This window comes from Bos grunniens, chromosome 5, assembly GCF_055505025.1.
Source record: "Bos grunniens cultivar Pamir isolate PY7600 chromosome 5, Bosgru_T2T1.0, whole genome shotgun sequence".
Taxonomy (NCBI): domain Eukaryota; kingdom Metazoa; phylum Chordata; class Mammalia; order Artiodactyla; family Bovidae; genus Bos; species Bos grunniens.
In genome coordinates this window covers 15,644,672-15,669,666 of record NC_141169.1, presented here as the reverse complement: position 1 = coordinate 15,669,666, position 24,995 = coordinate 15,644,672, and the positions used below count along the sequence as shown (strand labels likewise).

The window sequence follows — 24,995 nt, the reverse complement described above, 5'->3', positions numbered from 1 at the left end:
ATATTAATTTTATCAATTTCTGTTTACATTTGTAATGTGGCTACTAGAAACATTAAAATTACATAAGTGGCTCACATTATATTTGTATTGTACAATGCTGATTTAGACCAATTCTATGAAAATTGTAAAACAAGTTTGAAAGTTTCTAGTATGGCCTTTTTAGGAGAAAATAACTTTTTAGAAATTCCCGCCCAATATTTTTGGAATTAAAAATGTTTTATTAAAATTTTTAATATTATTTAAAAATTATTATTATTAAATTATTACCACTGGTAGGTGTATTCAGGCCTTTATAAGGGAAGCATGGACTTGAAGTGGTTTCTCACCGTTGCTCTTGTGATATAAAAGTGGTTATAACAAGACATCCTAAACGGTAGGGATGCTATGCAAGTTACACTCATAGTGAAAACAAACTTTTGTAATGTTAATTCAATTGGTTTACTTTTCTCTAAAACTTCATAGAAAGGATTTGTCTCTCTGCAGTGCCTTGCTTAGCTATTATCCAAAAGCAAGGATGACAAACACTAGAGAAGCCCTCACTCTGAGCTCTCAGGGCTAAAGCAGATGCAGCCAACTGTGGCATTCCTACCTGCCGCTTCCTGCACCCTTCCTCATGGAGCCTGAAAGGGTCCTCGTGGCCCCTTCCTACTGGTAGCCCTTCCAGATCCACTGCAGAGGACTCTGGCCCTTAAGTGCTGGCAGGGATACAAGTTATAAATGAAAAGTCACATGAAACCTTTCACCTCACTAAATTTTTGACTTTGGTAAAATTCTGGATCCTAGAAACAGTACATGAATTGCATGATATTTGGAGTGAAAGAAGATTGGTGGTCAGACTGTACTGCATAAAGCATGCATTATAAACACATTACAATTGTTATTTTCAAATCCATTCTATTCATTTATACAACCTTTATGTTTTAGGTCTTAAAACTGGATTTATAATATAATATGATGCCAAATATAATATGCTCCCATTAAGAGATCCCATCTCTGTCACATTTCAAATCATACCATTTGAAAAATTAACAGCTATACAGTCCTGGGTGTTCACTGGAAGGACTGATGTTGAAGCTGAAACTCCAATACTTTGGGCACCTGATGTGAAGAGCTGACCCATTTGAAAAGACCCTGGGAAAGATTGAGGGCAGGAGGAGAAGTGTACGACAGAGGATGAGATTGTTGGATGGCATCATCGACTCAATGGACATGAGTTTGGGTAAACTCTGGCAGTTGGTGATGGACAAGGAGGCCTGGCGTGCTCCGGTTCCTGGGGTTGCAAAGAGTCGGACATGACTGAGCGACTGAACTGAACTGAACTGAATACATATGGAAAGACTGATACAACACAGACTACAATGTGGATGCAAATTCTATTTCTTACCACCAGTAACTTCAACCTGACTTTATAAGATCATCCCTTATTAAAATCAAATTAAAATAAACAAGTATACACACATAACCAAATGAGAGTTAAATTAAATAAAGCAGAGTTAAATGCAATGATGCCATCTTAAAGTCTAGAACTGCAATGGAGGGCTCTTCTTTTTTATTTAATAATATTCACTATGTTTAGCAGAATCAAAGTTTCATTTTCTTATAAACTGGGATTTTTTTTTTAACTACAGTGTCCTGTAGATACTGTCTTTTATCTATTATCTATTATTTTCTGCAACAATACATTGTACCTAAGTTATCTCACAGAGGGATTCCCTGGTGGCTCATACGGTAAAGAATCTGCCTGCGTTGCAGGAGACTCTAGTTTGATCCCTGAGTCAGGAAGATCCCTTGGAGAAGGGAATGGTTACCCACTCCAGTATTTTTGCCTGGAGAATTCCATGGACAGAAGAACCTGGTGGTCTACAGTCAATGGAGTTGCAAAGAGTCCAACACGACTGAGCAACTCGCCTACCTCACAGGATAGCATCTAGGTCAGTGGTAACTTATAAAAATGCAATGTTAAATATACATGTAACTTAACATTTTTAGTACTCCCATTAACAATTTTTTAAACCAAATTATATTATTTTAATAATACATATTTAATCCAAAATACTATTGTTTTACCATAGTCAATACAAAATTATGGGGCAACTGTGCATTCTTTTTTCATACTGTTTGAAATCTGCCATGTATTTTATATCTCAACTTAGACTAACCACTGAGAAGGCAATGGCACCCCACTCTAGTACTCTTGCCTGGAAAATCCCATGGATGGAGGAGCCTGGTGGGCTGCAGACCGTGGGGTCACTAAAGAGTCAGACACGACTAAGCGACTTCACTTTCACTTTTCACTTTCATGCATTGGAGAAGGAAATGGCAACCCACTCCAGTGTTCTTGCCTGGAGAATCCCAGGGACAGAGGAGCCTGGTGGGCTTCCGTCTATGGGGTCACACAGAGTTGGACACGACTGAAGTGACTTAGCAGCAGACTAACCATATTAAGAGGACTCTGTAGCTACCTGTGGCTTAATGGCTAACATTTTGGACAGCATAGATTTCAATTATAGTTCTTTATCTGCTGGAAAGAGGCTTTCTCTGAATCTCACAAATTAATGTAAAAACAGCTCCATCTAGGTAGGCAAAAATATCATGGTAGGTAATGGATTTCATCCTATACTAGAACAGTAAGATTACATCTCCTATTAGTGGTTAGTTAAAACTTAGCTTTGACAGACAATATTCTGTAGAAAGTTTAAGGATCTTCTTCCCCTAAATTAAAGCATACGTGGTAGATAACTCACTTGCCCACAGTATAGTCATGAGAATCATAAATCTTGATGGTGAAAATTTTTCTTGCCTCTAAAGATGATGGAAACTGCACTTGGTAGGAAATATGTGAGTGCTGTAACACTAACGCATGAGCACAGTAAGAAATTAGGATTTGGATTGCTTCCCACAGCACCTAGTTAGATCCGTAAAGCAATATCATTAACTCACCTGTTAAGGCATGCTGGAATCTCCAAACATCCTAGCAGCCTTTTTGTGATCAGAGATTTGCTTTGTTATTAGAAGTGATTGGTGATGATTGTGATAGCACTGAGGGAGGCAGCCAGGTAGGAAGGTGAGAATTGAGAAGGGGGGCTGGGCAAAAAGCATAGGCTGCAGCAACATACACAATGCCATTCTGAGACGTTCATTTGAATAGTAGCATTTCCTAAGTCCATTACTGTCAATTCAAAATTCAGTCACTAAGTGACAAGGTAAGCTTATGTTTCTACCTTCCCAAATCTTAAAGACAAATATTTGTCTTAATATCTCTTCAAGAAAACAGGAGAAAGCGTATCTCTTCTTTTAATTTCTTTTGAGGTTTTATTAAATTTTTAAAATTAGAAAAATTTTAATCAAAATTTATTCTCTTTTAAAATTTACCTTTTCTATTATCATAAGCACAAATGAAGTAGTGTTAAAAAGATAATTTTTAACTTTGAAATATTTTTTTCAATGACCATTTTAGGGCTGGACACAATAAATGATGCTGCAAAGAACTTCCAATATAACTCCATAATTAGGAAACTATTTTATTGACAAATAAATCAGCCATAACCTACAAATTTAAGGAGCATCAACACCCATCATCTTCCTCAAAATTAATATTATGAAACAATTACACAGATCACAGAATAAGGAAACTAGAGATTAAATTATTTTAGGCTCTAAAGCAGTTTAATCATAAGCATCTCACTTCTCATACCAGCCTTTCCACTTTATTGATTGCACATATGAACCATAAAACCCCATCAATATCAGCTTTAATGTGGTTTTCTCTTGTAGGGCTCACATTAAGCTGAGATAAAATATTTTCCATCATTACATTATGTTGGTTTGTGGATGCTATTAGTAAAAATATGACATAATATCGTTCACAAAACAACTACGCATGGAGCTTACTTCCAAAGCCTCAATTTCTAGGCCACAACATATGAATTTATGTTTTCTTTATCAACTGACAGCTCAAGGCTCATTAACATTTCCATCTCAATCAAGTTAAAAGACATTTACAGGCTTGAGATGCAATAGAGCTCCAAAAGTAGATGAGGGATGCAAACTAAATGAATGCATCTCTAAATCTGCTAATCATTTCAAAATGAAGTATTTCAATAAAGAATAAGGAAAGCAGCAAAACAAACCAGAAGTTCACTGGATCCTATTACAGAGCAACAGACTGAAAAGTCACTGGAGAATTTAGCTTGGTGAAAAAAGCCCCAAACTCAGTAAAGAGCCTAAGGGGTATGAAAGGTAAATGCAGCATTTTGCATATTGTACTTGCTAAGATATCACAGAATATTAACCACACAATAGTAACAGTTTAATAAAACTCATCTGCAGTTTTAGAAAATATATTAACCTTATAAAATTAGAAGACCAGGGTTTAAAAAATTGGAAAGATTTTTTTAACAATAATTATTTTAAGCCACTTAAAAAAATTAGAGTATTTTTGAATCAGAAGAATATTATTAATGAACTTGAATGAGCATTTACCTTTAATAAATGATTAGAATGAAACATTACAGATAAAATATACAATTCATTAAATTGATATTTAAATCTGTCATCTAAATTTAAATGGAACATATATATTTTTACCATAACTCTAATCTATTTAAGATGACAAACAAAAAAGCTATTTTCATTTTCGATTCTGAATTATTTTATATAAAATTTATATTTGAAATATATAATTATAATAATACAGTCAAATAAAATTTATTAATATATTAATAACCCATTAATACTATAAATGTTCCAATAAAATATAGCTATATTTTCTTATGATATATTTATGGTATTACAATTTATTGTTGGTAACAAAAATCATCTTTAGTACATGTGTTATAAACATTTTAAATAAAAAAGAAATTGGATATGCAAATTCCATTACAATATTTCAAGAATTAACTTCTGGAAGTCATCCCACATGAACACAGGAACAATAGCAAAACTGTGGAAAATAAGATGGAAAATAAGAGAAGTCCATCAGGAAACAGAATTGTGAAATAAATATATTAATACAAATTAAATACAGTACTCTAAAACATTGTATCCAGTTGGTAACATGACCAGATAGCCACAGATCTCCTGAAGCCATGTGCCATATGTTTTGAATGCTGAAGCTTGAAGGATTAGTTTGAAGTTTTCATCTTCTTTTTGCCACTTCCCCATCCACCACTGAGTTGTACAGGATTGTCACGGAATGATATACGTTCTTTCTTAGAAGATCTTGTGTTTGTTATCATTGGTGCAAGTATTCCCTGAATTGAACAACCTAGACAGTGATATTAAATGCACACATTCACTTAACTTGATCCAAGTAAAATTATATTTAAAACTAAGAAATATATTTGCCAGTCACATTCATTTTAGAACTACGTGATCTTTGAGTTTAAAAGAAAGTATGTTTCCTTTTTGTTTGCAATATAATATAATCAAAATTTAGTATAAATTATATTTAGGTTAAATGAAAGAAAATGATTTTAAAAGTTAAATAGATATAACAATTCCTTCTATCTACAATCCAAATATCCCTGGTATTTCAACACTAATGGATATGTCTAAGTTTCTAGTATATTTGCTTATGTTTTCATAATTTAAATTTTTATAACTGTTTATATTTTATAAATAATGAGTACATTAAAAATTAGTTTTAGAAGTGGTCCTATTAAGAACTTTTTCAGAAAAAAATAATGCTTGGGAAATTTGGGGGGAAAGTATATTAGATGTAGACTTTAAAGATATTCATGGGTTCTGTTCTGGCTGCATAAAACACAGCTTTATGACGGGACAGGTCGCAGCCTTTCTGAGTCTTGGTTTATAAATGAGGGAATGATTATGCATTACAGGGCTGCTGTGAAGATGGACTTCCTGAGTGTACTGCAAAGGTGGTTAGACCTGGGGGAATGCTTTGTAAACAGGTGCTATAAAAGTGGAAGAAATGACAATTTACACTCAACAAGTTAGAACTTACCCAGAGAAAAGTAACAACAAATGTGAGAGGTGCAAAGGACATAGTGGTTATAAGAATGGGACAGCATTTTAGAAATATGTTACTCAGCAAGAACCCGAGATACCCTATCAAGACTACTAGTAAAGAATTATGGTCGTCTGCTTCACATCTCCTGAGGATTAAACAAGTGCACAGGGCTGTCTCTGGGGAAAATGGCCTGAGACGCAGCAGAATGAGGCATTCCAGAGCTCCCTCAGTCCTGGTTTGAGGCAAAGGTTCAAACCACATGATTCTTCTTCATGACGATGCTTTTGTCTTTAAATAAGTTTAGAGGGAAATATATCGATTTTATTTCAATATTAATACTTCTCCAACTTAAAATATTTTAAAGTATATGTTCAAACAGAAAAATTTGAAAATATTAGACCATTTGTGGAATTTGGCCTGTGATTTCAGATTTGCTACAACGTGAGGGGTAAAATTGATTGTAAGAGTCCACCTTATACTTAAGAGCTTTTTAAAAACAGAGTATTGCTTTTTTATTTTTAATCTTAGAATTATGACTAGTAAAATAAATTCAAAAGTGTTAAAGAGCCTCTGTAAAAGGAGCAAATTTTATTAGTCCACAAAGAAAATCTTACTAAAAGGCAAGGGAAAAAAAGTGAAAAGCTATTGTCTTAGGAAACGTTATTCTAGAAATGGAAAGGCTGACGCTTATGCCTATAGGCAGAAGTCTGTGATGGAGTTAGAATGGAGTGCAGTTTAAGAGGCCTTCACAGCTGCCACTTGTGAAGACAATCTCAGCAGAGACAAAGGAGAAATGCCAAGTGAAGTTGGCTTCTATGTGCTGGCCAGATTTAGCCTGCGTTAAACTACCCCTGGTAAGTTAGACAGTATCCTTTGTGAAGCTGCAAGAACTCTTTCAAGCAACAGGATGTTACTGCTGCACAAAAGCAAGAATTTCCTAATGATAAAATAGTGACCTAAAAAATTAAGAAAGCATCCTCAAAGCTTGTCCTCTATTTACTAGCTCCAAGTTGGAAATATATGTATATATATTTTAAATGGAACGTCCACTTTGGTTTGTTTAAAACAGCAGCAATAATAGTAACAGCAAATGACTTCCCCTGGTAGTAAAAATTCTTTGATGAATAAACTATTTGTTGGATAACAAGTATCTATTTATAAGAGCACATCAGTAAGGGAGAACGCTTGGGCCTCATGGAAGGTGTAGCATGCAGGATTGAGAAATGGGACATATTTAGAATTCGGGTATATTTATTTAAGATAAAAAAATCAAGCTTGATAAAAGGGTAAGCCTATTTCCACAAACAGCTTAACACAAATGTTTTGTTCCAATAGAGAAAGCTAAATAAAGTTCCTTGCCAGCATTATTTAAGCTAATAAGTAGAAATAAATATATATTTAAAAATACAATTTGGTAACATAGTTCATTATTGGTTAAATATTTTTGATGAAAATATCTTAATAGTATATATATGTATTATTTAAACCTTTATTCTTAACATAAGCTTTTCATCAAATATGGCAGATAACGTGTAAGAATGGTGGCACTTTCTTTATGAAGTATTGAAATATTTAAAAATAATTTCATGTATTTATAAAATAACTATTTCAAAATTAAACAAAATGAATTGCATTACAATATAGCTTTCTGTAGACCAAATCCTGATTCTGAACAGTGTTTCTGAATTCTAAAAAATTTTTCTATTGACTACAAATTTATGTATGGTACATTGTTTTTCCTAATAGTGTTCTGTTGTCTTCAGTACTTTGAAGCTGTTGATGAATCTTCAAGCCTTTTGTACTTGTCTACAGTGTAACCCTATATTTAAAAGGCAGCTTGTAATTTTTCATTATTTAGTATAATTCCTTCAGCAATAATTATAATTTAAAAACATGTTGTGTGATATTACAAAATAGATTTATAACAATTTTGAAGTACATTTTCTTCAAACGGAATGGAATGAAAATTCTATAGGAAATTAGTCTTTAAAATTACATAAACACTTAAGTGAATATATATATATTTAATATTTTAGATGTGATTACGCTTGCATTTCATTATTTTGCTATGTGTAAATAAGCAATTTGAGCAGTAATCAATATAGCTTATTCTCTCATTGCATTTAGTGAGAGCCTTTGTTATCATATAAATTCTTGAACCACCAGAAATGCAGAAATAAATTGAGGAGTAAAGCAAGACGTCTACGAAGGAACCACATACTGGCATTCATTGTAAAGCTATTACTTTGTCCTATGATTACTCTAGAAATGAAAAAAGAAAATAAAGAAGCAATTTAATAAGTCAATGTATAATCATTCTGAAATCACATACTCACATGCAAATACAACAGTGAGAGATTTTACCGCAAAAAAATGGATATTAGAACTAGACTACTGATGGGTTCCTGGAATAAAAAAATTATAACTAAAGGGTCTTTGCCAGTTTTTCTCTTTTCTGCACATTATTGTTACAAATTTTACCTTTTTTTTGACAACAGTCTGCTGGATATTTGCAGGTGACTATACAAATCAACCAACCAGTCTCTTACATATATGCTGAAAGTATGTCTTGATAAGTACGATCTATCTTCCAGTAAGTCGCTTCTTTGCCACATAATCTGTGTTCTGCTAAAGATTTGTTCTGGTCCTTTAAAATTTTTTTGGGTTAAATCCTTGGTTCTTTAACAAATGTCAAGGTCTATATACGCTGTGTTTTGATAAGTAATTTAATATGTTAAATGCTTTGAATGACGCTCCTGGTATGTATAAGAAAAACTTCCTTAAACAGGTTAAAGTAGAAATTTCATGATGTATAGTAATACGTCATTGGATTTTCGTTGAAACACTATGTGTGTGGACATAAAAATCATTTCAAAGTCCTTCTCATATTGTACTGCTTAACAGCAGAAACAGCAGAAGTAAAGCATGAAGGAAAAAAAAATTCAGCATTTTAATGAAAGTGACCAGAACAAATTCTTAGCAGCAAAGCATTTACATCAATTTAAGTGCTGTGAGTGAGTTACACTGGGTAAGTTTGAGGTTGAGGTAGATATTACAGTGTTCAAGTAACAGTTGCTTTTAAGGGCCATTGTTATGTCCAACCTTGAGTTCTAATGATCATTTACAGATAGTTTAAAGTCTAACACTAAGAATGAAAATAAAACAAATAAAGGGGTTGTTTATATCATATTTAGATTGACTCCATATAACATGGTGATTTTGCTTGTTTTGAAATTGTTTTCAAGGTTTTTCAGTGAATAAAAGTTTTCTCTATGACATAAAAATACTAATAGCATTTTCCTGTTTCTTGAAATCCCAACTGGACAATGACATTTACAGTTATCCTTCTTACCCAATATTTAAGAGACATATAAAAAAGAAAACCAGTTATGTTTGGTACATTGATAGCCACAGACTACCACGGTATTTGTTATTGTTGCTAAAAATCATGATGCCTGATGTTTCTTTTTAAATCAACATGACACATATAATTTGCTTTGTCTATGTACATTTATTTTGAAAAGGCAATTCCTAATGTGCATAAAATCTAATACATATCATAGAGGGTGGGGTATCCTGATATATAGCATAGATTTTTACTTTTGTATTTTGCGCATTTCTTGATCTTTTATAATAGCTACCATTCATATCTGATCTAGAATCTTTGAGGCCTCCCTATAGTGTGCACTGTTTCTGGGTTTTATTATTTTTAACACACTGCTGTGTTGATTTCTTCTTAGAGATGTGTTTGCATAGAAGAGGATGGCTAGAATATGGTGCTAAAAATACTATCTAGTTTCTTTAAATTCTGTTTCTTGTACTTATATTGTTTAATGTTGTTCTCATTTTTTTTCCATGGGGAATTTTTATTTTAATGATTTAGTGATTTTTGGTTATAAAATCTAAACAGGTTTTATGATTTTTTTCATAATTAGATTAGCTTTCTGTCATGTGACCATTAAATAATTCTTCTTTCCTGGTGTTTCTGGCTTCCCACCAAACTACTAGATGGTTATTGAGTATTTGACTCCTACTAATAAATTGACTAATAGAAAGTATAACTCAATAAGGAATTAAGAATGAAATTTAACAATCTATAAACTATCTAGGCATCTGTTTCCTTCTATATACAGTTGGTTCTAAAAATCAGGTCATAGGTCCATTATTCTTGTCAATTCAGAAAAAGTCTGTTCCTAGATTCTCTAATCATTCTAAAAATATTCTCTGCACTACTCTATCATACTTATAACTAAGTGTCCATAAGTGTTTGTATTTAAAGAGTAATGGCATGAATTATGCTAATAATTGAGAGTATTTTTTACACTTAAGTGATATGCATATTCTTTTGAAAACAACCCAGTTCTTTGTCTTAGCCCTCTTTTCCCATGTTAATTAATTTTGCCGAAAGTAAACATTTAGCAAAAAAAATATGCATTTTAAGTCAATGTTTCCCAAATGTTTTATCCAACATATTTTTCCCAACATGTTCTCAAATGTTTTATCACTGCACAGTTATCCTTTGGCATTTAAATATTTAAAACCTAAATTAGATTTTCAAGATCACTTGGAATCTTTGAAAGCTTGAGCTCAAACTCTTCCTTTTATTTTCACATTCATTCAATATGTATTTATTTAGTGCCTATTATGTAGCAGGCACTGTTCTCCTCTGCCTTTCAATGAAGCTCCTCTGTCAATATACTTCCATGTGCCAAGTAATATTAGTAACCATCATTCCACAGTTGCTTTCCATTTCACTCTATTCTCATAATTTCATCTTTACAATCCTCATATGGAACTTGTATAAAACAAATATGTATTTCCACATTCCCAGATAGTGAAGACTTGTGGATAGGTTTCCCAAAAACTTTCATGGAAACTTTCATTATCCCTTTTCATGCTCATTAGTTCTTAGCAGGGAGACATTTGGCAACAATAAACATGACTCGCCTGAGGATTTATTATATTATTGCACTTAGTTTCATTCATTTGACAAATGCATTTCACATTTGACCATACCCATTTATTTTTGCACATTAAGCTAGTGTAAGAAATCGGTTTGAAAGTGACAACAATAACGAAAAAAAAAGTCAGTTTATTTATGAGGGAAAGGGTAAAAACTAAAATACTACAGTTGGAAACATGATGCTTTAATATATTATCAATAGAGCATACATAGATCCTGTCCTCAAAAATGTTAAAATGTGTGTAAGTTGTTTTTTTATTACAAAGAATAAATGTAGTTGACATATGTATAACTAGCTCTTTCACAAAAGTACAGTTGAAATTTGTCTTCCTCTGGATAATATCAACTGCTGGTGAACCACTGTTTTAGATCTGTAAATATTATTCTGTGGTTACTAATAACTGTTATATTTAACTATGTCTGGAATCATTGTTGACTGTTTCATTAGACTGTCTCAGATTCTGGAAACAGGCTGTATCGGGCTGTTAAAGGACATTAAATCAATAGCTATTTATTATGTGCCTACTCTGTGCTAGACTTTTAATATATGTCTATTAGATGTTTCCAGCAACCATGTAAACATGAGCGTGGTATAATAGTAATTAATTTTGACTATCCAGATCTGGTTACAGGAATATTTTTAGGATTGAAGTGTTAATGTTAACGTGTTTGTTTATTCAGGGACACAATATTAAGACCTAACAAATCTGTGTTCGTAAAGGTCCTGCCAAAAAAATTTGAGATCCAGAAAAATCAGAGTTAATGGTTTAAGCAATAATAAAATAAAAGCCTTAAAATAAAATTTTTATATTGTTAGAGACCAGCTCTTGCTGAACAAACTTTTTTAAAAATAATAATTCTATGATATAGCTCTAAGATTCTTTATTGACATGTTTCTTTAAATCAAACATTTCGGATAAGAACAAGAGGATAAACAAAGCCAGATTTTATTATACATAAAAGAAAAAAGTTTAACTTGGCCACAGTTGTCTATAAAAATCTTATTTACCTTATTTTTATCTGTGGAATAAATATAACATTAATGTCAGGATTAAAGTTTGAATATTTTAATTAAGAAGTTTGAGAGTTAGTTTTTACCTCTACAATGAATTTTACAACAGTTGGCATAGACAATGGTATTGTGGAATTATTTTATTAGAATTTGTAGACTGAATGCTATCATTTACAACTATGCCAGTTAATTAGAAGTATTACTAGAGTGCACATTTTAAACAATTTCTTTATTGTGCATTTAGCATCAATAAAAGTTTGCACTGTACAAAATTACTCAACTTTTTACTATCAAGTCTATTAAAAGACTGGTATGTGCCATTGTCCGCATTTTCTCATCACACATTTATCTTCAATTCTGCCAATATTAGCTTACTCATGACCTGAAAATGTCATATCTTGAAGGAGTAGCAGGGATCTAGGAGTTCCTTATGTTCCAGGCCCTGGCATGGCACTTTACAGTCACCATCTCATTCAGTCCACAATATAGCTGTGCACAATACATTATTACCCTCGTTTTAAAGATAAGGAAACTGAGGCAATGAAGTTAAAATTTTTGCCCAAAAGTAAGTGACAGTAACATATTTGAAACTTGACTTTATATGACTAAGTTTATTAAAAAGAAGATAGTATCATTTTTAATTTTAAGAAATAATGGTACCATAAAGAAAATCATTAGGCAGCAAATGTGAGATGAATATCTTTTTTTGCATTGCTTCCAATGGAAAAAACTGTCCATTATAAAACAATGTCATCCTTAATTTCTCTAAGTTGAGGAAACACAAGAGAAAGATATTTCTTAATCCGTATCCATATGTATATTTTGTGCGGTGCAGTGCTTAGTTGCTCAGTCACGTCCGACTCTGAGACCCCGTGAACTATAGCCCACCAGGCTCCTCTGTCCATGGGGATTCTCCAGGCAAGAATCCTGGAGTGGGTTGCCATGCCCTCCTCCAGGAGATCTTCCCCACCCAGGGACTGAACCTAGGACTCCTGCATTACAAGTGGATGCTTTACCATCTGAGCCACCAGGGAAGCCCATGTATACTGGAGTGAGTAGCTATCCCTTCTCCAGGGATCTTCCTGACCCAGGAATCAAACCAGGGTCTCCCGGCAGATTGTTTACAGGCTGATTTGCCTGGGAAGCCCATCTATATACCTGTATCTATATATGATATGATAACCCTTAACATGATTTTTTAATTTAAGAATTACTTTATCAAAATGTTTTTTTTCAGGCAATTTTATTTTTCAGTTATGTCATTGCCTTTCTGTTTACCCATCAAGATCTTCTAGGTACTACCAGAATTTCTGAAGCTGTTCAAAGAATACTCCCATATTTCAATGGTTTTGACTGAATTACATGAGCACATATAGTAATAAAACATTAATGGGATACCGGAGACTACATATTTTTTCCTTTAAGAAAATATCTGAAGGAGGACTTCCCTAGTTGTACAGTTAATGGAATCTGCCTGCCAATCTGGGGAACACGGGTTCGATTCCTGGTCCAGGAAGATTCCGCATGCCAAGGAGCAACTAAAGCCCCGTGGACCACAGCTACTGAGCCTGCACACATAGAGCTTGTGTTCTGGAATAAGATAAGCCACCGCAATGAGAAATCTGCACATTGCAATGAAGAGTAGTCCCTGCTTACCCCAAGCGGAGAAAGCCCAGGAAGCAACAAAGCATCAAAGACCGAGTGCAACCAATAAATAAATAAATAAAATATCTGAGGAAAATGCACTAGAATTACATAACTAGAGTTTTTATAAAGGCTTGCCTGCATGCTTGCTAAGTCGCTTCAGTCGTGTCTGACTCTGTGAGACCCCATAGACGGCAGCCCACCAGGCTCCCCCGTCCCTGGGATTCTCCAGGCAAGAAAGGCTAGATACAAGTAAAATCAATATACGATTTAGCGGACAGTTGAACCAAAACTCAATTTATTTATTATATATATATATTTCAGTCTATACTGAAAAATATGCAAGTAGGGACATAAATGGGGCTTCCCAGGTGGCGCTAGTGGTAAAGAACCCGTCTGCCAATGCAGGAGACGTAAGAGGCATGGGTTCGATCTATAGGTTGGGAAGATCCCTTAAAGGAGGGCATGGCAACCTACTCCAGATTCTTGCCTGGAGAATCCCCATGGACAGAGGCGCCTGGTGGGCTACAGTCCATGGGATCACACAGAGTCGGACATGACTGAAGCAACGCAGCAAGCACAGGGACATAATTAAACATAACTTTCACTCATCTTTTGACCATTCTAGCAACAGAAAATTAAGTTAAAGGTAAAACATTTCTAAGCTTCCAATGAGGAAATAATTGATTTGTAAATTTAAGTTATGGAATCCAGGGAATCAGTTGGAAGTAGCAGAGATGCCAAAAGGGTCAAAATGCTAGTTAGAGATCGTGGATCCTTGAAAAGGGCAATTTCAAAGCAGATACAGGTTAGGAGTAGGGTGGCAGAAGGGTTGGAGAGCAGCAAGATGACAAAATGGGGAGGTGAATTCACCAGTGAAGCACTAGTGACCATATTATATTCATAAAATAAAGTCATTTATATTTACAACTATATTCACCCAATCAAGTTCCCTTACTGTGGAAGTGGAGAGAGATGGCTGATGTGGGTCAGCCACATTAAAAATTAACACTGCAATTCATTAGCAAATCTTTGCGTTGGATAGAATTCATTATTAATACTTTCAGAGAGAAAAACCAAAGCTCCTTCACATGAGATATATTGTTCATGTTTTTAAAATACCAAAATAATAAAACTTTTAATTTTTGATTTTTGAAAATAAATTTAAGCTGCACTTTTAAAAATATTTGTAATATTTTCTGTATTATATATAATTATAAGGTACAGAAGTTAACTTCTAAAAAGTTTAGAATTTTGATATTTAATTGAATTGGATATCATCTCTATTATAGACTCATGCCTAATATATAACACAAATTTGTATATATGTTTATATACATATATATGTAAAAAATGGAGAAGCTCTGTACAGTCAGCAAAAATAAAACCTGGAGCTGACTGTGGCTCATCTAGAACTACTTATTGAAAGATTCAGACTTAAATTGAAGAAAATGGGGAAAATTACTAGGCCATTCAGGTATGAACTAAATAAAATCCCTTATGATTAATTATACAGTGGAGGTGATGAATAGATTCAAGGGATTAGATCTGCTAGACAGAGTGCCTGAAAAATATGGATGGAGGTCCATGACACTATACAGGAGGTGGTGACCAAAATCATCCCAAAGAAAAAGAAATGCAAGAAGGTGAAGCAGTTGTCTAAGGAGACTTTACAAAGAATTGAGAGAAGAGAAGCAAAAGGCAAGGGAGAAAATGAAAAATATGGTAAAGATCTAATAGAAGCAGAAGAGGTTAAGAAGAGGTGGCAAGAATACACAGAACTGTACAAAAAAGATCTTAAGGACCTGGAAAACGATGGTGTGGTCATTCACCTAGAGCCAGACATCTTGGAGTGTGAAGTCAAGTGGGCCTTAGGAAGCATCACTACAACCAAAGTTAGTGGAGGTGATGGAATTCCAGCTGAGTTATTTCATATCATAAAAGATTATGATGTTAAAGTGTTGCACTCAATATGCCAGCAAATTTGGAAAACTCAGCAGTGGCCACAGGACAGGAAAAGGTCAGTTTTCATTCCAGTCTCAAAGAAGGGCAATGCCAAAAATGTTCAAACTACCAGACAACTGCACTTATTTCATATGCTAGCACGGTAATGCTCAAAATCCTTCAAGTTAGGCTTCAGCAGCACGTGAACCAAGAACTTCCAGACTTTCAAGCTGGATTTAGAAAAGGCAGAGGAATCAGAGATCAAATTGCCAATATCTGCTGGATCATAGAAAAAGGAAAAGCAAGAGAATTCCAGAAAAACACTACTTCTTCTTTGTTGACTTTGCTAAAACCTTTGACTGTGTGGATCACAACAAACTGTGGAAAATTCTTAAAGAGATGGGAATATTAGATCACCTTACCTGTCTCCTGAGAAACCTGTATGCAGGTCAAGAAGCAACAGTTCAGTCGCTCAGTCGTATCCGACTCTTTGCAACCTCATGGACTGCAGCACAGCAGGCCTCCCTGTACATCACCAACTCCCGGAGCTTGTTCAATCTCATGTCCATCGAGTCGGTGATGCCATCCAATCCTCTCATCCTCTGTCATCCCCTTCTCCTCCTGCCTTCATTCTTTCCCAGCATCAGGGTCTTTTCCAGTGAGTCAGTTCGTCACATCAGGTGGCCAAAGTATTGGAGTTTCAGCTTCAGCATCAGTCCTTCCAATGAATATTCAGGACTGATTTCCTTTAGGATGGACTGGTTTGATCTCCTTGCAGTCCAAGGGACTCTCAGGAGTCTTCTCCAACACCACAGTTCAAAAGCATCAATTTCTCAGCGCTCAGCTTTCTTTATAGTCCAACTCTCACATCCATACATGACTACTGGAAAAAGCATAGCTTTGATTAGATGGACTTCTGTTGGCAAAGTAATGTGTCTGCTTTTGAATATGCTGTCTAGGTTGGTCATAGCTTTTCTTCCAAGGAATCAGCATCTTTTAATATGTTGGCCACAGTCATCATCTTCAGTGATTTCTAAGTAACAGTTAGAACTGGACATTCAACAATGGACTGGTTCCAAACTGGGAAAGAAGTATGTCAAGGCTGTATATTGTCACCCTGCTAATTTAACTTATACATAGAATCCATCACACAAAATGCTGAACTGGATGAATCCCAAGCTGGAGTCAAGATTGCTGAGAGAAATATTAACAGCCATAGATATGTAGATGATACCACTCTAAAAGCTGAAAGTAAAAAGGAACTAAAAAGCCTCTTGATGAGGGTGAAAGAGTGTGAAAAGCTGGCCTTGAAACTCAACATTCAAAAGCTAAGATCATGGTATCTGGTCTTATCAATTCCTGGCAAATAGATGGAAAAACGATGGAAGCAGTGACAGATTTTATTGTCCTGAGCTCCAAAAATCACTGCAGATGGTGACTGCAGTCATGAAATTAAAAGACACTTGCTTCTTGGAAGGAAACCTTTGACAAATTTAGAAAGTATTTTAAAAAGCAGTGACATCACTTTGTTGACAAAGGTCTTTATAGTCAAAGCTATGGTTTTTTCCAGTAGTCATGCAGAGATGTGGAAGTTGGACCATAAAGAAGGCTGAGCACCGAAGAATTGATGCTTTCAAACTGTGGTTCTGGAGAAAACTCTTGAGAGAGTCCCTTGGACAGCAAGTAGATCAAATCAGTCAATACTAAAGAAAATCAACCTTGAATATTCAGTGGAAGGACTGATGCTGAAGCTAAAGCTCCAATACTCTGGCCACCTGATGTGAAGTGCCGACTCATTGGAAAAGACCTTCGTGCTGAGAAAGATTGAAAGCAGGAGGAGAAGGGGATGACTGAGGATGAGGTGGTTGGATAACATCATCAACTCAATGTACATGAATTTGAACAAACTCTGGGAGATAGTAAAGGACAGGGAAGCCTGGTGTGCTATAGTCCATAGGGTTCAAAGAGCTGGACATGACTGAGCAACTAAAGAACAGCAACAACTAGATTAAATCTCATACAAACAACTTACAGAGAAGGCCATAAAATGTTAATGGAAATGGTTTCCCTTGTTCTGGAGAAGACAATATCCATTTAAAGGTTATATGAATATATGATAAGAGGAGAAAAGCAACAATGGTTGATAAGTTCATTTGTTCTCTGAAGTGTTTTCTATGTGCTAATCATATGCACTTCATCTTTGTATTTTTCAAAAAATACATTATAATTTATGATATTGTCTTTTATGTTCCATCTGTACATTGAGATAGATAGAAGCAAAACATTTATGATGCCGAGAAGCTGGATGGGAAGCAATTGATATCCTTACACTAGGAATCATAAGACCCAGATTTGAGTCTTAGCTCTACAATGTTTAGCCTCCTTAGCTCTGGGCAATTTATTTATAAAATTAAAAGCTAAATCCTACTTGTTTTGAAGTAAATCTCAGGCAATAGGTGGTGAGGAACAGCCTTCTGAGCTTCTCATTTGTTTTCCTTTTCTTTTTTCCCATTCACTTTTTATTAAGACAATTTTTTTAAGAGTATTTTCCATTCACAGAGGAGGGCACACAGATTTCCTATATATCTTCTGTCCCACATACGCATGCTGCTGCTGCTGCTGCTAAGTAGCTTCAGTCATATCTGACTCTGTGCGACCCCATAGACCGAAGCCCATCAGCCTCCCTCATCCCTGGGATTCTCCAGGCAAGAACACTGGAGTGGGTTGCCATTTCCTTCTCCAATGCATGAAAGTGAAAAATGAAAGTGAAGTCTCATAGTCTCCTTCATTATCAACAACCCCACCAGTAAGGTACCTGTTACAAATTATGAAATTAAATTGTCAAAATATAACCACCCAAAGTACATAGCTTACATTATAGTTCACTCTCAGGTTTCGGTTTTGTACATTCTATAGGCCTGGAAAAATGTATAATGAATGGCAGTATGCATATGGTATCATAGAGATTATTTCCACTGCCCTAAAAATCCTCTATGCTCAACCTATTCATCTTCCATCCAACCCCCTACTACCTTTGATGTTTTTACCATTTCCATAATTTTACCTTTTTAAGAATGTTACATAGTTGAAATCATATAGTATGTAGTCTTTTCAGGTTGACTTTTTTTCATTTAAAGTTATGACCAACCTAGATAGCATATTTAAAAGCAGAGACATTACTTTGCCAACAAAGGTCTGTCTAGTCAAGGCTATGGTTTCTCCAGTGGTCATGTATGGATGTGAGAGTTGGACTGTGAAGAAAGCAGAGCACCGAAGAATTGATGCTTTTGAACTGTGGTGTTGGAGAAGACTCTTGAGAGTCCCTTGGACTGCAAGGAGATCCAACCAGTCCATTCTAAAGGAGATCAGCCCTGGGTGTTCTTTGGAAGGAATGATGCTAAAGCTGAAACTCCAGTACTTTGGTCACTTCATGCAAAGAGTTGATTCATTGGAAAAGACTCTGATGCTGGGAGGGATTGGGGGCAGGAGGAGAAGGGGACAACAGAGGATGAGATGGCTGGATGGCATCACTGACTCGATGGACGTGAGTCTGAGTGAACTCCGGGAATTGGTGATGGTCAGGGAGGCCTGGCGTGTTGCGATTCATGGGGTCGCAAAGAGTCGGACACAACTGAGTGACTGAACTGAACTGAACTGGCATCTAGTAAACCATGTATTTCACTTAGTACTTTTGATAGTCAGATTAATCTGTTTTGATTAGAGCTTTAAAATTATTTTGTCAATATACTGGAGGCATTGTAAAATGTTAGGATTGACTCAGAATGTCTTTCTTCAACTGATTTTAGGCTTTCTAAAACAATAAGGTATTTTCAGAAATATTTGTTAGTTTCTCATTTGAAGTAGAAAGGAGAAGGCAATGGCATCCCACTCCAGTACTCTTGCCTGGAAAATCCCATGGATGGAGGAGCCTGGTAGGCTTCAGTCCATGGGGTCGCTAAGAGTCGGACATGATTGAGTGACTTCACTTTCACTTTTCACTTTTATGCATTGGAGAATGAAATGGCAACCCACTCCAGTGTTCTTGCCTGGGGAATCCCAGGGATGGGGGAGCCTGGTGGGCTGCCGTCTATGAGGTCAGACAGAGTCAGACACGACTGAAGCGACTTAGCAGCAGCAGCAGCTGCGTAGAAAAGCCCAACTACTCCATTATATTTTCAAAGTTATTTTGAAACAAGGCTTCATTTTTAATGCAACTTTATTTTACATCGCTTCAGTATGTGGAACCTCTGGTCCAGACAGGTTTCTCAGTGTTTTACAAATATATATTCATATTTTACCTTTTGCCCTTGTTTAGATGGGTTTATTTCCACTTTTCCCCTCTTACTTAAATCCCAATTGTCAGTCTAGGTATAGATCAAGTATACTGCCTCCAAGAAGCCTTCTTCATTTCAACAGCATTAGCAACTTTACTTTTGAAAAATAGTTTTTTCCACATTCAGTAAATTCAGTACCATATTATAAGGGCTTACATTTCATGACAGTTAGGACATGTTCAGAGAAGAAGCCAATTTGGGGTTGGCTTCCCTGGTGGCTCAGAGGTTAAAGCGTTTGTCTGCCTCCAATGCGGAAGATCCCCTGGAGAAGGAAACTGGCAACCCACTCCAGTATTCTTGCCTGGAGAATCTCATGGACAGAGGAGCCTGGTAGGCTACAGTCCACGGGGTTGCAAAGAGTCGGACACGACTGAGCGACTTCACTTTCACTTTTCACTTTCATACACTGTTATGGCAGAAAGTGAAGAAGAACTAAAGAGCCTCTAGATGAAAGTGAAAAAGGAGAGTGAAAACGTTGGCTTAAAGCTCAACATTCAGAAAACTGAGATCATGGCATCTGGTCCCATCACTTCATGGCAAATGGATGGGGAAACAGTGGAAACAGTGAGAGACTTTATTTCTCTGGGCTTCAAAATCACTGCAGATGGTGACTGTAACTATGAAATTAAATAAAAGACGCTTACTCCTTGCAAGGAAAGTTAAGACCAACCTAGACAGCATATTAAAAAGCAGAGACATTACTTTGCCAACAAAGGTTCGTCTAGTCAAAGCTATGTTTTTTCCAGTGGTCATGTATGGATGTGAGAGTTGGACTACAAAGAAAGCTGAGCGCTGAGAAATTGATGCTTTTGAACTGTGGTGTTGGAGAAGACTCTTGAAAGTCCCTTGGACTACAAGGAGATCCAACCAGTTCATCCTAAAGGAGATCAGTCCTGAGCGTTCATTGGAAGGACTGATGTTGAAGCTGAAACTCCAATACTTGGCCACCTGATGTGAAGAGCTGACTCACTGGAAAAGACCCTGATGCTGGGAAAGATTGAGGGCAGGAGGAGAAGGGGACGACAGAGGATGAGATGGTTGGATGGCATCACTGACACAACGGACATGGGTTTGGGTGGACTCTGGGAGTTGGTGGACAGGGAGGTCTGGCGTGCTGCGGTTCATGGGGTCGCAAACAGTTGGACGCGACTGAGCAACTGAACTGAACTCATACACTATTACAGAGGAATTTTGGATTTTCAGTCTCTGGCTAACTTTGAAAATGGACTATGTCTGGGAAAACACAGAGATAATATGAAGAAGGCAACTGGAAACCAAAACTAGGTATATAGTGAGCAATATTTCATCAATAAATGTCTCCAGAAAGAATGAATGGATAAGAGGAACTATATTCTTACTAAGCTACATGTTTTAGCCCAAGGAACAGAAGACAGTATAGCACTGAGTTTGGAATGAGAAAAGATGGATTCAAGTTGTTGCTTTCCTTTGCTAAGTTTTTTTGTGAGAACGTTCAAATAAATACTTTAAGTCTCATTTATATTATCTATCAAAGAAAAATAATCATATAAGTCAGAAAAGACAATTAAAAGAAATTGGCTAAACTCTAAATTGCTAGAGCAATAGAGTTATTGTTATTGTAATGCATCCTTTAAGTATTAAGAGGGAAATGAATTGAGAAAACCAAAATCACTTAAGGATATCAAATATTTTAAAATAAATATTGTTTAAATCAGGAATTTTTTTGCCTAGTCATTTCACAATGGCACATTTTAAAATATGAATGTGACCTACTTCATCTATTTTCAAATCATAATATAGATTAGAAAATTTGGTAGTAGATTTCCTTGGCCTTGTGTAAGAGGGCTGCTGCTGCTGCTGCTAAGTCATTTCAGTCGTGTCCGACTCTGTGCGACCCCACAGACGGCAGCCCACCAGGCTCCCCCGTCCCTGGGATTCCCCAGGCAAGAACACTGGAGTGGGTTGCCATTTCCTTCTCCAATGCATGAAAGTGAAAAGTGAAAGTGAAGCCGCTCAGTCGTGTCCAACTGTTTGCGACCCCATGGACTGCAGCACACCAGGCTCCTCAGTCCATGGGATTTTCCAGGCAAGAGTACAGGAGTGGGGTGCCATTGCCTTCTTAGTAAGACCTAAAAGGATAAAAACAGAAACCTTAGGAAATTCTCTAAGAAAATACATTGTTACTTTATATGGATGGCATGGTCCTGCTATTATTTGATACACAGAAAAAGAAGACAACTCTACTTTGAAATTGTTTAAAAATAATACAACAGTAACAACACATACAATAACGAACAATATAAACAACAAGAACAATACTTTTTTTACTTACTACTAGGCAATGCATCACCATACTTTACGTATATTTTTACTGATTTATTCCTCACTAAAATTCCATGAGATAGACATTATACTTCCATTTTACAGAGAGTAAACTCATTCTTAGAGATTAAATAATTTACCCAAGGTCACATAACTTATCCGTGATAGTTGAGTAGGGATTTTAAACCTGAATGTATCTATTTTTAAAGAATATGTGTTCCAAATAATATAGTAACATTGAAAGAGAAATAACTAGAAAAGTTCAAAGGCTGAAAAAGTTTTATAGCTGTAACCCATAAACTACTCTCTAGATTTGGCTTGCGAAGCTGAAAGAAATATTTTAGCTTTAATAAGGTGACAAGATTTTGAGAGAAAGCTGGAGGAAAAGAGCTTTCAAAATACTGAGACTTTAAGTGGTTGGCCCAGGGCCATGGGGGCCTAGGACACAAAGACTCTGACAGTTAAAAGATTTCTCTATATAATGCTATGCCATTTTTTTTTCAGTTAAAGAACTATTAAGAGGACATTTCTTTTAAGCTGAGCTAGTTAGCCATATGACCAGATACTACAGACTTCAATATCTTACCTCAACTGATTTTTCTTTTTTACAACAACTACAAAGAACATTTACTAAGCACTTATTTTGAGACAGATACCATTCTGAACGTGCTATCAGTTCAGTTCAGTTCAGTTGCTCAGTCGTGTCCAACTCTTTTCGACAGGCCTCCCTGTCCATCACCAACTCCCGGAGTTCACTCAAACTCACGTCCATCGAGTTGGTGATGCCATCCAGCCATCTCATCCTTTGTAGTCCTCTTCTCCTCCTGCCCCCAATCTCTCCGAGCATCAGAGTCTTTTCCAATGAGTCAACTCTTCGCATGAGGTGGCCAAAGTACTGGAGTTTCAGCTTTAGCATCATGCCTTCCAAAGAACACCCAGGACTGATCTCCTTTAGAATGGACTGGTTAGATCTCCTTGCAATCCAAGGGACTCTCAAGAGTCTTCTCTAACACCAAATTTCAAAAGCATCAATTCTTTGGCACTCAGCTTTCTTTATAGTCCAACTCTCACATCCATACATGACTACTGGAAGTGAATGCATTATATTTGATCCTAAAACAATTCTGCAAGGTATGTATCTTTCCTATTTTAAGGATGAGAAAATTAAGTTATGATACAAATCTAGGCAAAGTGGTGTCAGAGCTCATATCCTTAACCATTATATTACATGTATGTTACAGTAAACTAGTATGACAATAGTTTGACAAAGAATTTGGCAAATAGTATTTATTCATATTCATTCTGTTCTTTAAGAAAAAATATTTCCTAAAGTGGCTTGTCTTAAATTGTCACCTAATGGACAGTTAGTCATTAGTAGTGTTTGCAATAATGTCATTTATTGACAACTAATGGAAACTACAGTGTGAATGGCCTTATTACAGTTTCTTAGAGAAAGTGTTAAGAAATGAACTCTCTATAAAGATCTTATATACTCTAAAATCTATAACTCAGTTTTATGTAAGTGAAAGATGAAGCTTGTGCATTTCAGGATAGTTGCTGACTGACTGAGTTATTTTTGTTTTAACATTCAGATAGTACATTTCAAACAGAAGCTTTGATATTCTGTAAAGTGAAAAGGCAATTTGTGTAAAAATTTTATTAGGTTTGTTTATTTTTACCCACACTACTTCAAAACAACATCATATGAGTTTGTAATATGCAATGCTTAAAATGGGTATGGCATTATTCACTATGATGTGTGGCATAGGTTGATTCTTTCTGAAATGTTTTATACATATATATAATATATATAAAATATATATATATAACTTCTGATATTACCACATTTTGTTGCTGTAGAAAATTTGTATTAAAAGAATAATTTTACATAGGTGAATTAACCTAAAATATTTCTTAACCATATTGACCAGAGCAACCTTTCATGACCAGATTCTGGGAAATATTTGTACGTTAGATATATTAAAATTATTTTAAAATGAAATTAAAATTCATTAAAATAAATTTACATATAAATGGATTTAAATGACTGGAATCTAATAATGCCAAGCATCTGGAGGAAAAGTCAGAGAATCATTTCGATGTTTTCATTTATCTGAAGAGCACTATCTGGATTGTTGAATTGTTCATATTCAAATAAATATTGACTTTGTGTGTATATAATCATACAATCAATGAGTAATAAATCTTTTTATAGAGTAACTATTACTTAAAATGAAGTGTAAATTAATATGTGGATTTCTGAGGTTTACTATATGTTGGCAATATTAACAAAATATTATATTAAATAAACCATCTTTTGTATTAATATACCATAACACTCTAGAAAATGTTTTGATATCTTTACAGTGTAAGTTAAATGAAGAGTTTGAAAAAGTTAGGCTTTCTTACTCTCAAATACCTTGAGATACAGATAGTTTTTAAATGTTTACATTCTTTTCAGAGTTAAGAATTGCTTTGTAATTCTTGTTGAAACCATGATATATATATATATATATATATAGTTATAGTACCAAATTAATAAACGTGTGACAAGTTTTCAAATATAAAAAGTCATCACTAGTAAATACAAACTGTCATCTATTCAGTGGAAATAGTTTTTAAGAGCATGATTTTGACACTATAATGTTTAGAAGTCTGCTATTTAAAAAAAAAATTCCTTCAAAACAAACTTTACTTACAATATATATTAAATAATGACAAAAGGCCAAAACACATTACTTTGATATATAAATCCAACATTTTACAATTAACCTAAACAAACTCTTTTAGAACTAAATGATCAAAGAATTCAATATGATCCATGGA

At 35.1% G+C, this 24,995-nt stretch overlaps 1 protein-coding gene across 3 annotated transcripts in view; it reads right to left on the bottom strand.

The window, feature by feature from the left end:
* Positions 1 to 3,505: 3,505 nt before the first annotated feature.
* LRRIQ1 (leucine rich repeats and IQ motif containing 1) overlaps positions 3,506 to 24,995 on the bottom strand; it is a 236,041-nt gene continuing 214,551 nt past the window's right edge. For all 3 annotated transcript variants that reach the window (XM_086403705.1, XM_086403708.1, XM_086403707.1), the window contains exon 27: positions 3,506 to 5,266. In XM_086403705.1, coding sequence (XP_086259831.1) covers positions 5,124 to 5,266 — 143 coding nt within the window. In that variant the 3' untranslated portion in view covers positions 3,506 to 5,123. The remainder of the gene's footprint in view (positions 5,267 to 24,995) is intronic.